Source organism: Triticum aestivum, chromosome 5D (genome assembly GCF_018294505.1).
Source record: "Triticum aestivum cultivar Chinese Spring chromosome 5D, IWGSC CS RefSeq v2.1, whole genome shotgun sequence".
Taxonomy (NCBI): Eukaryota; Viridiplantae; Streptophyta; class Magnoliopsida; order Poales; family Poaceae; genus Triticum; species Triticum aestivum.
Genome location: NC_057808.1, coordinates 550,847,444 through 550,859,760, shown reverse-complemented (window position 1 = coordinate 550,859,760; position 12,317 = coordinate 550,847,444). Strand labels below are relative to the sequence as shown.

At 51.2% G+C, this 12,317-nt stretch overlaps 2 protein-coding genes across 3 annotated transcripts; both read left to right on the top strand.

Annotated features, from left to right (window-relative positions):
• The first annotated feature begins 4,760 nt into the window (after positions 1–4,760).
• LOC123123770 (4-hydroxy-3-methylbut-2-enyl diphosphate reductase) lies at positions 4,761–8,460 on the top strand. Of its 2 annotated transcripts, XM_044544375.1 has the most exons (10): positions 4,763–5,079; positions 5,259–5,418; positions 5,570–5,631; positions 6,213–6,372; positions 6,456–6,576; positions 6,911–6,992; positions 7,088–7,191; positions 7,351–7,429; positions 7,525–7,575; positions 8,114–8,460. In XM_044544375.1, the coding sequence occupies exons 1-10, from the start codon at positions 4,870–4,872 to the stop codon at positions 8,195–8,197; spliced, it is 1,113 nt and encodes a 370-aa protein (XP_044400310.1). In that variant the 5' UTR covers positions 4,763–4,869; the 3' UTR covers positions 8,198–8,460. The 2 variants fall into 2 exon arrangements, with proteins under 2 accessions (XP_044400309.1, XP_044400310.1); XM_044544374.1 differs by having other exon boundaries at positions 4,761–5,079; positions 7,351–7,575.
• An 862-nt stretch (positions 8,461–9,322) lies between these two features.
• On the top strand, positions 9,323–10,407 carry LOC123123771 (uncharacterized). Its single transcript, XM_044544376.1, has one exon. It carries the CDS (start codon positions 9,341–9,343, stop codon positions 10,331–10,333), a length of 993 nt encoding a protein of 330 aa, XP_044400311.1. The 5' UTR covers positions 9,323–9,340; the 3' UTR covers positions 10,334–10,407.
• Positions 10,408–12,317: the final 1,910 nt, after the last annotated feature.

Below are 12,317 nucleotides of genomic sequence, written 5' to 3'. Positions count from 1 at the left end.
CCGACCACCGCCGGTCTGAGGCCTTCCTCGCTGAGCTCTGTAGGAAGGTAGCATCCGCCCAGCTACCGGTGGTAGTGGGCGGCGATTTCAACCTCATCAGGACGGAAGAAGACAAGAGCAACAATTTAGTGAACTTTCCTCGCATGCAAATGTTCAATGATTACATTGCTGACATGGGGCTGCGTGAGCTCGATCGAGTCGGGGCCAGGTTCACTTGAACTAACCGCCAAGTTGATCCAACTCGCTCGGTCCTCGATCGGGTTTTCGCCTCCCCTGAGTGGGACATTCGTTGCCCCCTGGCGTCGCTCCGGGCGATTATGCAGATTGGTTCAGACCACGTCCCCCTACTTCTCTCTTCGGAGAATGAGCGCCAACCCTGCCGCCCCGCTTCCGCATCGAAACCTCCAGCCTGGATTTACTGCCGCAGTGGTTTCCAGGTGGTGCGAGGCATGTGATGCCCCCCACCGTGCCCTCTCAGTCGTTGATTCATGGCATTTCTGTGCCAAACGGTCATGGCAATTCATGAAAGGGTGGGGCGCCAACGTGGGCCGGGATATCCGTGAGCGGAAGAAATCCCTCCTTGAGGGCATCCAGGCCCTCGACCTACGGGCAGACGCCGCTCGCTTATCGGCGGACGATTCGATGCTTAGATACGACCAGGAAGATCAGCTCACGGTCATCTACACTGACGAGGAGGCATACTGGCGCTTGCGAGGTACGCATAATTGGGTCCTCAAGGGGGACGCCAATACTGCCTACTTCTAGGCCATCGCTAACGGTCGCATAAGCCGTAACTCCACCCCCCTCTTGTGGGATGGAGCGACCCTCTTGCAGCGGCCGGAGGACATCCGGGCCCATGTAGACGGCTTTTACAGAGACCTATTCACTGCCTTCCCTCGGGGAGGTCTTGCCTTAGCGCAAGACATTTGGCCTGCCCACTGCTGCGTCACGCCTGTGGATAACGCGGCCCTCACGGCCCTGTTCTCTGAGGCTGAAGTATGGGCGGCAATTAAGGGCATGAACCCATCCTCGGCTCCCGGCCCGGATGGCCTCCCAGTCAAGTTCTTCCAGACTTTCTGGGAGGTGATCAAACCTGAGGTGATGGCCCAGTTTGACGAGTTCTTTGTTGGGTCCATTGACCTCGCCCAGCTGAACTATGGGGTAATCACTCTCATCCCCAAGGTGGCTGGGGCGTCCAACATCCGGCAATTTCGCCCGATTACGGTGATTAATGTCATCTTCCTTATCCTCGCCAAGGGGTATGCCATTAGGGCGGCCCCAATCGCCGACCGGATCACCCACCCGGACCAGTCGGCCTTCATCCAGGGTCGATATATCCTTGATGGAGTGTTGGTGTTCCACGAAGCGCTCCATGAGGTGCACTCCAAACACCTCAAGGCAGTCTTCCTGAAACTGGATTTCCACAAGGCTTATGACACGGGCAGTTGGGCCTTCCTTCGGGAATGTCTCCTCCGTAAGGGCTTCGACGACCGGTGGGTGACCAGGGTGATGCAGATGGTTTCCTCGGGGCGCACCGCGGTGAACATTAATGGGGAGATCGGCCCATTCTTCCCCACATTTTGTGGGGTGCGTCAGGGCGACCCCTTCTCCCCGTTCCTGTTTAACATGGTGGTCGATGCTCTGGCGGCCATCCTGGATAAGGCCAAGGCAGTAGGCCATATTAAGGGGATAGTACCGCATCTGGTTGGGGGAAACGGGATTTCCCTCCTCCAATATGCGGATGACACCATTATCATGGTGGAGGGTACGGAGAGTGATATCTCCAACCTCAAGTTCCTCCTGTTGTGCTTTCAGCAAATGTCCGGCCTTAGGATCAACTTCGACAAGAGTGAGGTGATGGTCTTGGGCTACACCCAAGACGAGCGCAAGAGCATTGCGGATCGGCTTAACTGCCAGCTCGGGTGCTTCCCCACGACATATCTGGGTCCATTAGCGACTCCAGGCTTACGGTGGCCGACCTGCGCCCCACGGTGGGAAAGCTTCAGCACCGGATCGAGCCCTGGCAGGGTAGGTGGCTTTCAAAAGCGGCCTGTACGGTGCTCATTAACTCGTCCCTCTCCAGCCTACTATTATTCATCATGAGCTTCTACAGCCTTCTCGAGACCCTCCATCACGAGATTACCACCGTCCAGGGGCGTCTCTTCTGGGCAGGCGAGGGGGATAAGCAGAAGTACCACATGGTTAGGTGGTCTGACATCTGCAAACCTCACGACCAGGGCGGACTGGGTATCATGTCTTCCAAACGCATGAACATTGCCCTTCTGACTAAGTGGCTATGGCGGATTGCTAATGGTGACGGTGGCCTGTGGCTCTGCATCATTCAGCAGAAATACCTCCGCGGCCAGCCTCTCGCCTTCTGACAGCGATCTGGGGGCTCCCAGTGCTGGCAGTCCATCATTCAGCTCCTCCCTGTCCTTCGGATCGGGACCTCGATCAAGATTGGTTCCGGCACCGCCACGCTGTTCTGGTTCGATAGGTGGGCTGGCGACACGCCCCTTGCGGCCCGCTTTCCGGACCTCTTCTCCATCGTGGTTGCGCGACAGATCTCCATGGTGACCGCCCTTATTGACTTAGGGCAACTAGCGTTCCGGAGTCCTTTTGGCCCGGCTAAGAACGCAGACTGGCAGGAGCTGCTCGACTGTATTGCACTGCACGAGCCTGATCTCTCGACGGACGATGACCGCGCCAGATGGCGGCTTGAGCCTTCTGGGCAATTCTCCACCAAATCTTTATACCTGGCCATCGCCCCATCACTTGTCCATGAGGCACTCTCCTCCATTTGGGCGATCCGCCTTCCCCTCAAAATTAGGATCTTCTTGTGGCAATGGATTCGCGGCCGCCTCCCATCTGGCGTTGAGGTTCTGAAACGCAATGGCCCTGGGGATGGGCGCTGCCCGCTCTATGGGCCTGAAGAAGATTCAAACCACATCTTCTTCACCTACATGTCTGTGCAGTTCCTTTGGAGCTGTTTCCGCGAGATTGTGGGTGGAAACTGGGACCATAACAACTTCCCCGCTCTCTTTGCCGAACTCCAAGCGATCCCACCCGCGTTGCGCCACACTAGGTGGCTGACCATTGGGGTCCTTGCCTGGACGCTGTGGACTGTTAGGAATAAACTTGTGATTCAACATATCCCTCTTCGTCGTGGTACTGACGCTTTGTTCAAATGGTCTGGTTACTTGCAGCTTTGGCGGCCGCTTAGCCGTCCCAGGGAGAGAGACGCCATCACATCCATCATCACCCAGCTCCGCGCGATGGCTCTCCGGTTGGCGCCGCCGCTCCCCCCCCCCCCACCTCCGGAACCAGATTAGATCGTCATGTCGTCGCCTCCGCCACCGCCGTCTTGGGTTGTCTCGTCATGCTTTTGTGTTGGGCTTGTTGTGCTGTGCCCACAGCGGAACTTGGGGTTGTTTGTGTCTGGGCGTGCGTGTGAGTGTTGGACCTGACTTGCGGTGGCGCTGTGTGTTGGTGTGTGGTGTGGTCTGTTGTTACCTTGGTACTTTGTGCTTGGTGGTTGCTTTATTTATAAAGCGGGGCGAAAGCCTTTTTTGGTAAAAGTTGGAAAATTTGGGGAAAAAATCCCGTGGGTATATCCGGACATTCTATGTGCATGCACAAAGTTTTGGGGAAAAACGACGTTTTTTGTGGCTTGTGTAAAAAAGATAAAGAAATGCAAAATGAATAGTTGTAATGAAGTATCGGAAATTGACTTTTTTACACAAGCCACAAAAAACCTCGTTTTTCTCCGAAAACTTGTGCACGCACATAGAATGTCCGCATATACACGTGTGATTTTTGTTCGGAATTTTTCAACTTTTCAAAATATGTATTTAGACAATGGGTACGTATGCACCTAGGAGCCATTGCCAATTTCCGTCTGAAGATTTCATTCGAGCAACATCATTGTATTAGACTCTCTCTCTCTCTCTTCCATTGGACACACACACTACATCCAACAATGTGTGTACAAATATTTTTAGATATTGTGAAAACTTACGCTTGTGCGTTCTGATTATTTCGAATAACTGGGTGCACATGCACTCATTTGCATAAAAATCCAATCCACTATCATCAAACATGCCATTATATTCCATATCAGTCTCTTAACAAAAAATGGAAGGAGGCAATGACTGATTCAGTCCATAGCCGATGACATGATTCTTTTACTTCATCTTCCCTCTCTTCTCCCAATCCAAACCTTCAATTTGCCTCTTCAAAATGTATAACATCCAATGCCCCCTCGCTCCACAACCACATACGCCTTCACGCTGTTTTTCTCTTCTTTCTCGCGCTTCTTCTTTTCTCTCATCCCATGCATGTTGCCTTTTTATTGAACACATCACACACCCGTTGAATTATGATCAGGGAGACCGAGAACAATCCTATCTGGATAACCAGGAATGACTTTATTTTCAAGGGGACTAAACTCTTTTGTATGATGCCACGATTTCAGTCATTAAAACCCTATTTTATCAAAATAATAAGGGTGTGAATATGTCGCAGTCGACTGAGATTTAACCAAGTGTCAGTCAAGTGACATAACATGCAAAAAAAGAAATTTTCACGAATATAGCATCAATGAGATTTAATTCTCAAAGTTGAAATACTAAAAAAATAACAGTAAAGAAAATGCAGGGAAGGATTTGGACGCGCGCGCGCGCGGCCACCACGGGACGGGGATGGACTGCTCGCTCCCACCCAATCAAACGCGCCGATCAAATCCATCCGTCCGTCCGAACCGAACGCGCACGGATCACCACTCCTCGCGTCCCGCGCTCCCCGTCCACGGCCACTCGTTCCTCACCACCACAACGGGTCACCGCCCACCGCTCACCGCCGGCGTACGAAATGCTGTCCGCGTCCCTGAAGCCGCCGCCCTCGCTCCCGGCGATCTCCCCGTCCTCCCGCGCCCCCGCGCTGCCCGCCGCCTCATTCCTTTCCCTTCTTCCCAGCCGCGGCCGGGTCCGCCTCTCGGCGGCCGCGTCCGAGGGCGCCACCGTCAGCCAGGAGGACGCCGCGTCTGTCTCCGCCGCGTTCGAGGAGGCGCGCCTTGCTCAGGTACGCACGCACGGCGCCTCGCGTCACACCTGTTTGCTGCTGTCGGTACTAGCCCACGCTCAGGGGCTTTGCCCGGTAGCCGTTCTTGGCCGCTGCTGTGGTGCGCAGTAGCTGTTCGATGCAATGCCGGCTGGGGGTATCAGTCATATGACACTATGAGACTGCCATGATGCTCGCAGTTCGCGGCGGACTGGAAGGCTGTGCGCGCGGACAAGGACCAGGGGAAGATCCTCACGCTGCCCGTGCTGCGGTCAAACACCGGCGGGCTCATCCTCAAGTACAACTCCATGCAGGGCTTTGTGCCCAATCCTCTCCTCAGCCCCGCCCATTGGTCTAAAGGTACCCTTTCCTCCTCCTACCAGTTGAGTTCTCTACTCAGTCTGCTCACCCCACTACTTTGAGCCGACCGTAATTACAAACGGAAACAATTCAGGAGCGGATTGCAGCTGCTGTAACTTAATTTATGGTCCGTGTCTGTTTTGGTTTGCAGATCCCAAAAGGCCCATTCAAGATGTTACAAAGGACCTAGTAGGTTCCTCTGTTTCTGTCAAGGTAACTGATTTTTTTGTTCCTTTTGTCATGCTTTTTTTTTATTAATTGTATCCATCCGGCATGCTAAAATCCATGACACACTCCTTTGTAGCTAGTAGCCACTGTATTTACTAATTAAGTGGATGGCAGACTCAATTTTTTGACTGTGTGTATTCTACATAGTAGGGCAAATGGCATGCTGGTTTTAAGTTTCTAACAATTAGAATATGCTGCAGAAAGTTGACCTTATAGCGTGACATGAACGATTGCCATGTTTTTGTTTTAGTTACTCCATTTGGTGGTGGAGGTAGACTACAGCAATCGTAAACTGGGTTTATAGCTCCAAGAAACTGTCCTTCAATTTTCTTCAATTCTACTCCCTCTGTCCAAAAACGCTCTTATATTATGGGACGGAGGGAGTAGTAAACTTCATTCTGATAGTGGCCTGGCCTTCTGAATTACAGCCTATTTCACATGATCAGACACCTGTTTAGTAGTTATACTGACAGTTTTGGTTATGCCTTAAAATATTACTACTTTGGTATTTCGACCAAATGAGCACCAGATTTCAGGGTTCCACTTGCTGTTGCTAATTGATCTAGGTAGTTGAAGCGAATGAGGCAGAAAAGAAGCTTGTATTCTCTGAGAAGGATGCCAGTTGGTCAATGTACTCTTCTCAAGTAAAGATTGGCGGTACCTATGATGGAATTGTTGGTTCTGTCTTCCACTATGGTGCATTTGTTCACCTGCGATTTCCTGATGGTACTATTTGGCAGTAGCCTTGGTCACTTCTGTTCTAAATATTTTATTTCACATAGAGATTGACGGCAACTATGCTCAAACAGGAAAGTATCATCTCACTGGTCTCGTACATATCTCTGAGGTCTCTTGGGATCTTGTCCAAGATGTCCAAGATTTTCTAACTGAAGGCGATATCGTCAAGGTCATAGTGGTGAATGTTGATGCGTAAGTATCCTAGTGGTGTATTTTTTTTCTCAGTAAAATCGCCTGCATCCTAGTGCAATCTAGTTTGTTTGTGGTAATAAACCTAATATATTGGATAATGGCATTCATGGATGCTAGAATTGATTAAAAAATGCACATCAGGAATATGATCTTAATGCCGTGCAATTATAATGTACAGTGTTTTAGGGCTAGATGAAAAGAATTAAATGAATCTGTTTCAGGCATGCTTTCCTTTTGTTGCTTACAAGGGAGATCAAAAAACACTGGGCGTCTTGTCTTGAATCAGAAAATCATGTTAAATGATCTGACATACTTGCATTTCCTACACAAACAGGGAGAAGTCAAGGATAGGTTTATCAATCAGGCAATTGGAGGAAGATCCTCTGCTGGAGACATTGGACAAAATTATTCCTTTGGTAAGTTGCTGAATACACAGCGTCTCAGGACGTTTTACTAATCAACTTCATTCGTTTAGGAGTGGACTCGTGCAGTTAACAATCATGTTTTGTAGGAACCTGATCTGTCACCTGATGCTGAGACCGCATCATCTCCTCCAGAAATTGAACTTCTTCCAGGACTTGACGGGATATGTAACGAACTTTTACAAGAGGACGGGTAAGTGCTCTGTTTGAGTGTCTGTTATACAGTTGTTTATTGCTGGTGTACCACTTTAAGAGCAGTGTCCTTTTCTGCTTGACTATAGCACCATGGTATACATGTATGTATAGGTTCTGCCATGATCTTCTGTGTTAATACTTTGTATTTTCTTCACAGTATAACAGATGTGCGGTTCGGGCGGCAGGCATTGGAGAAACGTGTGGTTTCGCAAGATCTAGAGCTCTGGCTTTCTAGTGTATGTATCATCCTAAAGCACACTAATATTATTACTCATCGAAGGAGCCACGTGACGAGTATGGTGATGTATTGGGTCTCTCGTTCGTTATGCAGGTGCCAGCTAAGGACAACCAGTACAAGCTTCTTGCTCGAGCCGGGAGACAGGTTGGCTTTCTTATTTGATACAGTACATAGTATGTATTATTATTTTCTCTCGGTAGGCAGTTCCATTGTACTACTGGACTGCAAGTACGTGGATAGTTTTCAGTCCCTGGTCAACAGAACAAATACTACATCCCATTGAACAACATAGTCTATGTTTCGAGAAGAGCCGTTGATCACAACTTATCTATTGATATGTCCTGCGAGTCGTAAACACTGCCATCTGTTGGGAGTAATCAGCAGTAGGGCTCTTTTTATACAAGCTGTACATGTGTGAAGCCATGGAATGAGAAGCCAATGTTTACAGCTGTGCCAAAAACATGCCGCACAGCTGCACAACCAACCTGTTTATATACATTGCTTGATATGGCTGCAATGCACGAGCTGCCAAAACAAGTGCGAGCACCTCTGGAGTTGAGAAACTATATATTGTCCATATCTCAAACGCAAGCCTTTATCCAACATACACCTTGCCTCCTTGATCACTTGAGACTGTATGTCAAATCACACATGATCATTGTTCTACTTGGCATGTATGCAGGTCCAGGAAGTGTACCTGACGACGAGCCTAGACCAGGAGGGCGTGAAGAAGGCGGTGCAAAGAGTACTAGGCCGCGTCCCCTGAGCCTGCATGGCTGAAGGCGGTGCATCGATCGTGCCGGCCAGTTCCCTAACTAAGCGACCACACTATACATACTGAAGTCCAAACGACATGGTGCTGAAACTCCCATTCCTCCCAGTTGGAGACCGAGAGTTGTACATTTTTGCAGCACTGCAATGAGTAGGTAGGCACGGCAATCACCTGGCTGAACCAACTGAACCCTCGGGGAGTTCCCGTGTATATGTAAATAAATATAAACACGTACGTCTGCTAATGGCGTGGATCAGAAACTGTGTCTCCCTCTCGTTGTTTCGATGAAGTTGTGTAGGACTAGCAGCGGTGGGCATGTGTATGGCTCACTTTGTGTTTGTGGAAATGGAAACTAGGAGCGTTTGGTTGGTCGCCACGCCATGGCCTGAATCTTGATAAGCAAGCAGTGGCAAACTGGCAACTGGCAAACAGTCAAAGTGGGTGGCGAGTACATCCCTTTTTTTGCATCTTGGACAAAGATAGTCTACAATCAATCTGGGTCAGCAACGTGCACCACAGCCCATCTAATGATTAAGCGAGATGCTAATTAGTTTATGGAGTTTGGAGTATTAATTAAACGTATGGCTAGGTCTCACTCGACTGAGACTTGAGACTTAACCAAGTCTCAGTCAAATACTATAACATGTAAGAAAGAACAAAGAAAAATTGCACAAATCTTAACATAAAATCTCAAGAATATAGCATTGACTGAAACATAACAAAGCCTTAATCGACTGAGACTTAGCAAGACTAGTTAATTAAAGCCGGCCGGCTACGGCTAGGCTGGTGAAAAAGTGACATGAGATGATGCAGACGTGCGGATAGCGGAGTGGATTGGATTGGACCGGGACGATCGATACCATCTAGGTTCAGTCGACGCAGTACGACGCCCATCAAACAAGGCGCCCCCCGTCCCGCCAAATTTAAAATACCTCTTACAACTCCCACTCTACTCCAGCCAATCGCTGGCCGCCGTGCGTGTGCGCGTGCGTGCACCACCCGCCGACGTGCGGGCGTGCAGCCTGCTCCCATCGGTCGGCAGTTCCAATGGCCAGGCAACAAGAAGAGCACATAGCTTTGATGATCGCGAGGACCGCCGCATCGACAAGAACAAGCCGACAACAGCACCGAGGAGCCATGGCAAGACCCTCCCTGCCTCTGCTATATGTACCCACGCTCGCCGCGCCGAGCAAAGCTCCCCACCTGATCGATCCATCCGTCTCTTCCCTCCCCACGTACCCAGCAACCATGGCTCGTCATGGCGGCGGCGGCGGCGGCAGCTGCACGTCGAAGGCGTCTCTGGCCAGGTACATCCCGCGGGCCCTGCGGGGCCGGAAGAAGCAGCAGCCGTACCTCATGGGGGGCCGGCGGCGGGCGCCCGACGGCTACGCGGCGTCGGTGGAGCTCAGCGCGAGCGCCGGCTCCACGTGGCCCGCCGACTCGGTGGTGCGGGTGGTGCTCTGGAGCGGCATCGTGGAGGTGTACGCGGGCGTGGTGCTCGCCTGCGCCGTCGTCGGCAACCACCCGCCGGGCCTCTGCCTCGCGCACCCGGACGTCTTCCGCAACCCGCACGGCGCCACCGTGCGCCCGCTCGAGCCGCTCTTTCCCGGCCAGAAGGTGCTGCTGCTGCCCGAGACCACCGTGCGGCGGCTCCAGCGCGATATACCGGAGGGCTCCGTCGGGGCCAACCCCGACCACGACGACGGCCGCGACGATGAGGAGGCGGAGGCGTCCACGGACGAAGATATGTCGTCATCGTCGTGGTCGGCGGAGGAGCGGGAGGCGGCGCCGGAGGGGTGCTGCGCGAGGGACTACTTCGTGAACCGGGAACTCTGGGCCGAGTGGCAGTTCAAGAGGATGGTGGCCCGCGGGCTCGCCGACAAAAAGGAGTGTGGCGTTGGGCCGGCGAGGAAGGACAAGAAGAGGAGGAGGAACACAAAGCCCCCGGACGGCTTGCAGCCTGATGCCACGGCGGCGTGCAAGAACTCCCGCAGGATATCCCAGGCGCAGAAGTGGACGAGGCCGTGGGAGCCCAGCCTGCCGTCCGTGGACGAGGACGAGGAGGACGCGACGCCGCCGTCGACCCCTTCATCGGAGGCGGCGGCGAGGACCGACCACGAGACGGCATGAGCTCATCGACGCGATCTTGTCCATGGTCGAACGTGCACATAGTGGTTTTCCGGGCAGCTTAATCTGCATGCACAGCGTGGATCCTGGTATATAAGTAACCATGGATTTGTGTCCATATACCAGGAGAGATTTAGAAATTTTATTGTGAATTACTCGTGGTTGTAGATGCATATATAAAACTGTAAACTGGTAACATGTGGTGGAACTTGTAAATCGCCGGTTTGCTTTGGTGGTTGTTTTCTTGTATAAATTTTCAAATTTATCTTTTTTTTAGACATACAGGCTGCAGGCAGGAGGTCCCCGCCTCCATTATACAAATATACGAAACCATCAGATGTCGATACAAGCAACTAAACGAAGTTTCTCCAAGTACTTGTTACATCTTCCACCCACAAAGAGAGACTATCTATTTCATATTTCTCTTTTTTTGCGGGCAACGTCATATTTCTCATTAGAGCATCTTCAATAGATGATCCAAATTTTGGTGATCCAAACCGGTGATGGTCCAAATTTGAAGCATCAAAAAATGCTTTTTACATCTTCGAAAAAGGCTCAACTCCAACAGATGGTCCAAAACTAGGATGTTTAAATTCTGAAAACGACCAACTAGTACTTCAACATATTTCAAACATCAAATTCAAACATAGTTCAAACATAGCTGACATAAATTTAAACTATCAAAACGACTCGTCGTCCGAGGGCATCCAGTACGACTCTTTAGAGTCATCCGAGAGCCCCCAGAACTCCTCGTCCTCCTCCGACGATGACTCGATGGGGATCACCGTCGAGGGGCCGGCCTCGCCCGTGCAAACCGAGCCATCGCCGCCTCGTCGCTCTCACTGGGAGAGATGACAACCGCCAGTCTCTTCCTTCTACTTCTCCTCCTCCTCCTCCTCCTCCTCCTCCTCCTCCTTCTTCTTCTTCTTCTTCTTCTACTACTAGGAGAGCTCAGCCCGACCACGACGACCGAGATGACGAGGACGCGGCGGCGGCGTCCACGGACGACACGGACACGGACGCTGACATGTCCTCGTCGTCGTCTTGGTCGGGGGAGGAGCGGGAGGCGGTGCCGGAGGGGTGCTGCGCGCGGGACTATTCGTGAACCGGGAACTCTGGGCCGGGTGGCAGTTCAAGAGGATGGTGGCCCGCGGGCTCGCCGACAAAAAGGACGGTGGCGTTGGGCCGGCGAGGAAGGACGAGAAGAGGAGGAACACAAAGCCCGCGGACGGCTTGCAGCTGGATGCCGCGGAGGCGTGCAAGAAGTCCGGCAGGATATCCCAGGCGCAGAAGTGGACGAGGTCGTGGGAGCCCAGCCTGCCGTCCGTGGATGAGGACGAGGAGGACGCGACGCCGCCGTCGACCCCTTCATCGGAGGCGGGGGCGAGGACTGACCACGAGACGGCATGAGCTCATCGACGCGATCTTTGTCCATATGGTCGAACGTGTACATAATTGTTTTCCAGGCAGCTTAAGGTGCATGCACAGCGTGGATCCTGGTATAGTATAACCATGGATTTGTGTCCATATACCAGGAGAGATTTAGAATGGTTATTTTGAATTACTCGTGGTTGTAGATGCATATATAAAACTGTAAACTGGTAACACGCCGTGGAACTTGTAAATGGCCGGTTTGCTTTGGTGGTTGTCTTCTTGTATAAATTTTCAAATGACTTTTATAACTATCAAACGTTGAATTTTAGCAATAGGCAAGGGCAATTCCTACTTCACTGTAATTATAAACATGCATGCGTTAGAATGACTAATTTTTCTTTCAGGTGCACTTCTCTCTTTAATTACATGCATATATGCACTAAAAGACGAACGGCTGATATCATCCTAGATTCTTTCTTTTTTCAAACTTCAAAACATTTTGTAGCTTAAACCGTCGCCCCGATTGAAAAACCGTCTTCACAAAAAAATCGTCTCGACGAGATCTTCGAAACTAGATCCCATGTTGCTATGTTTTGATCACTTTTTTTTGTAC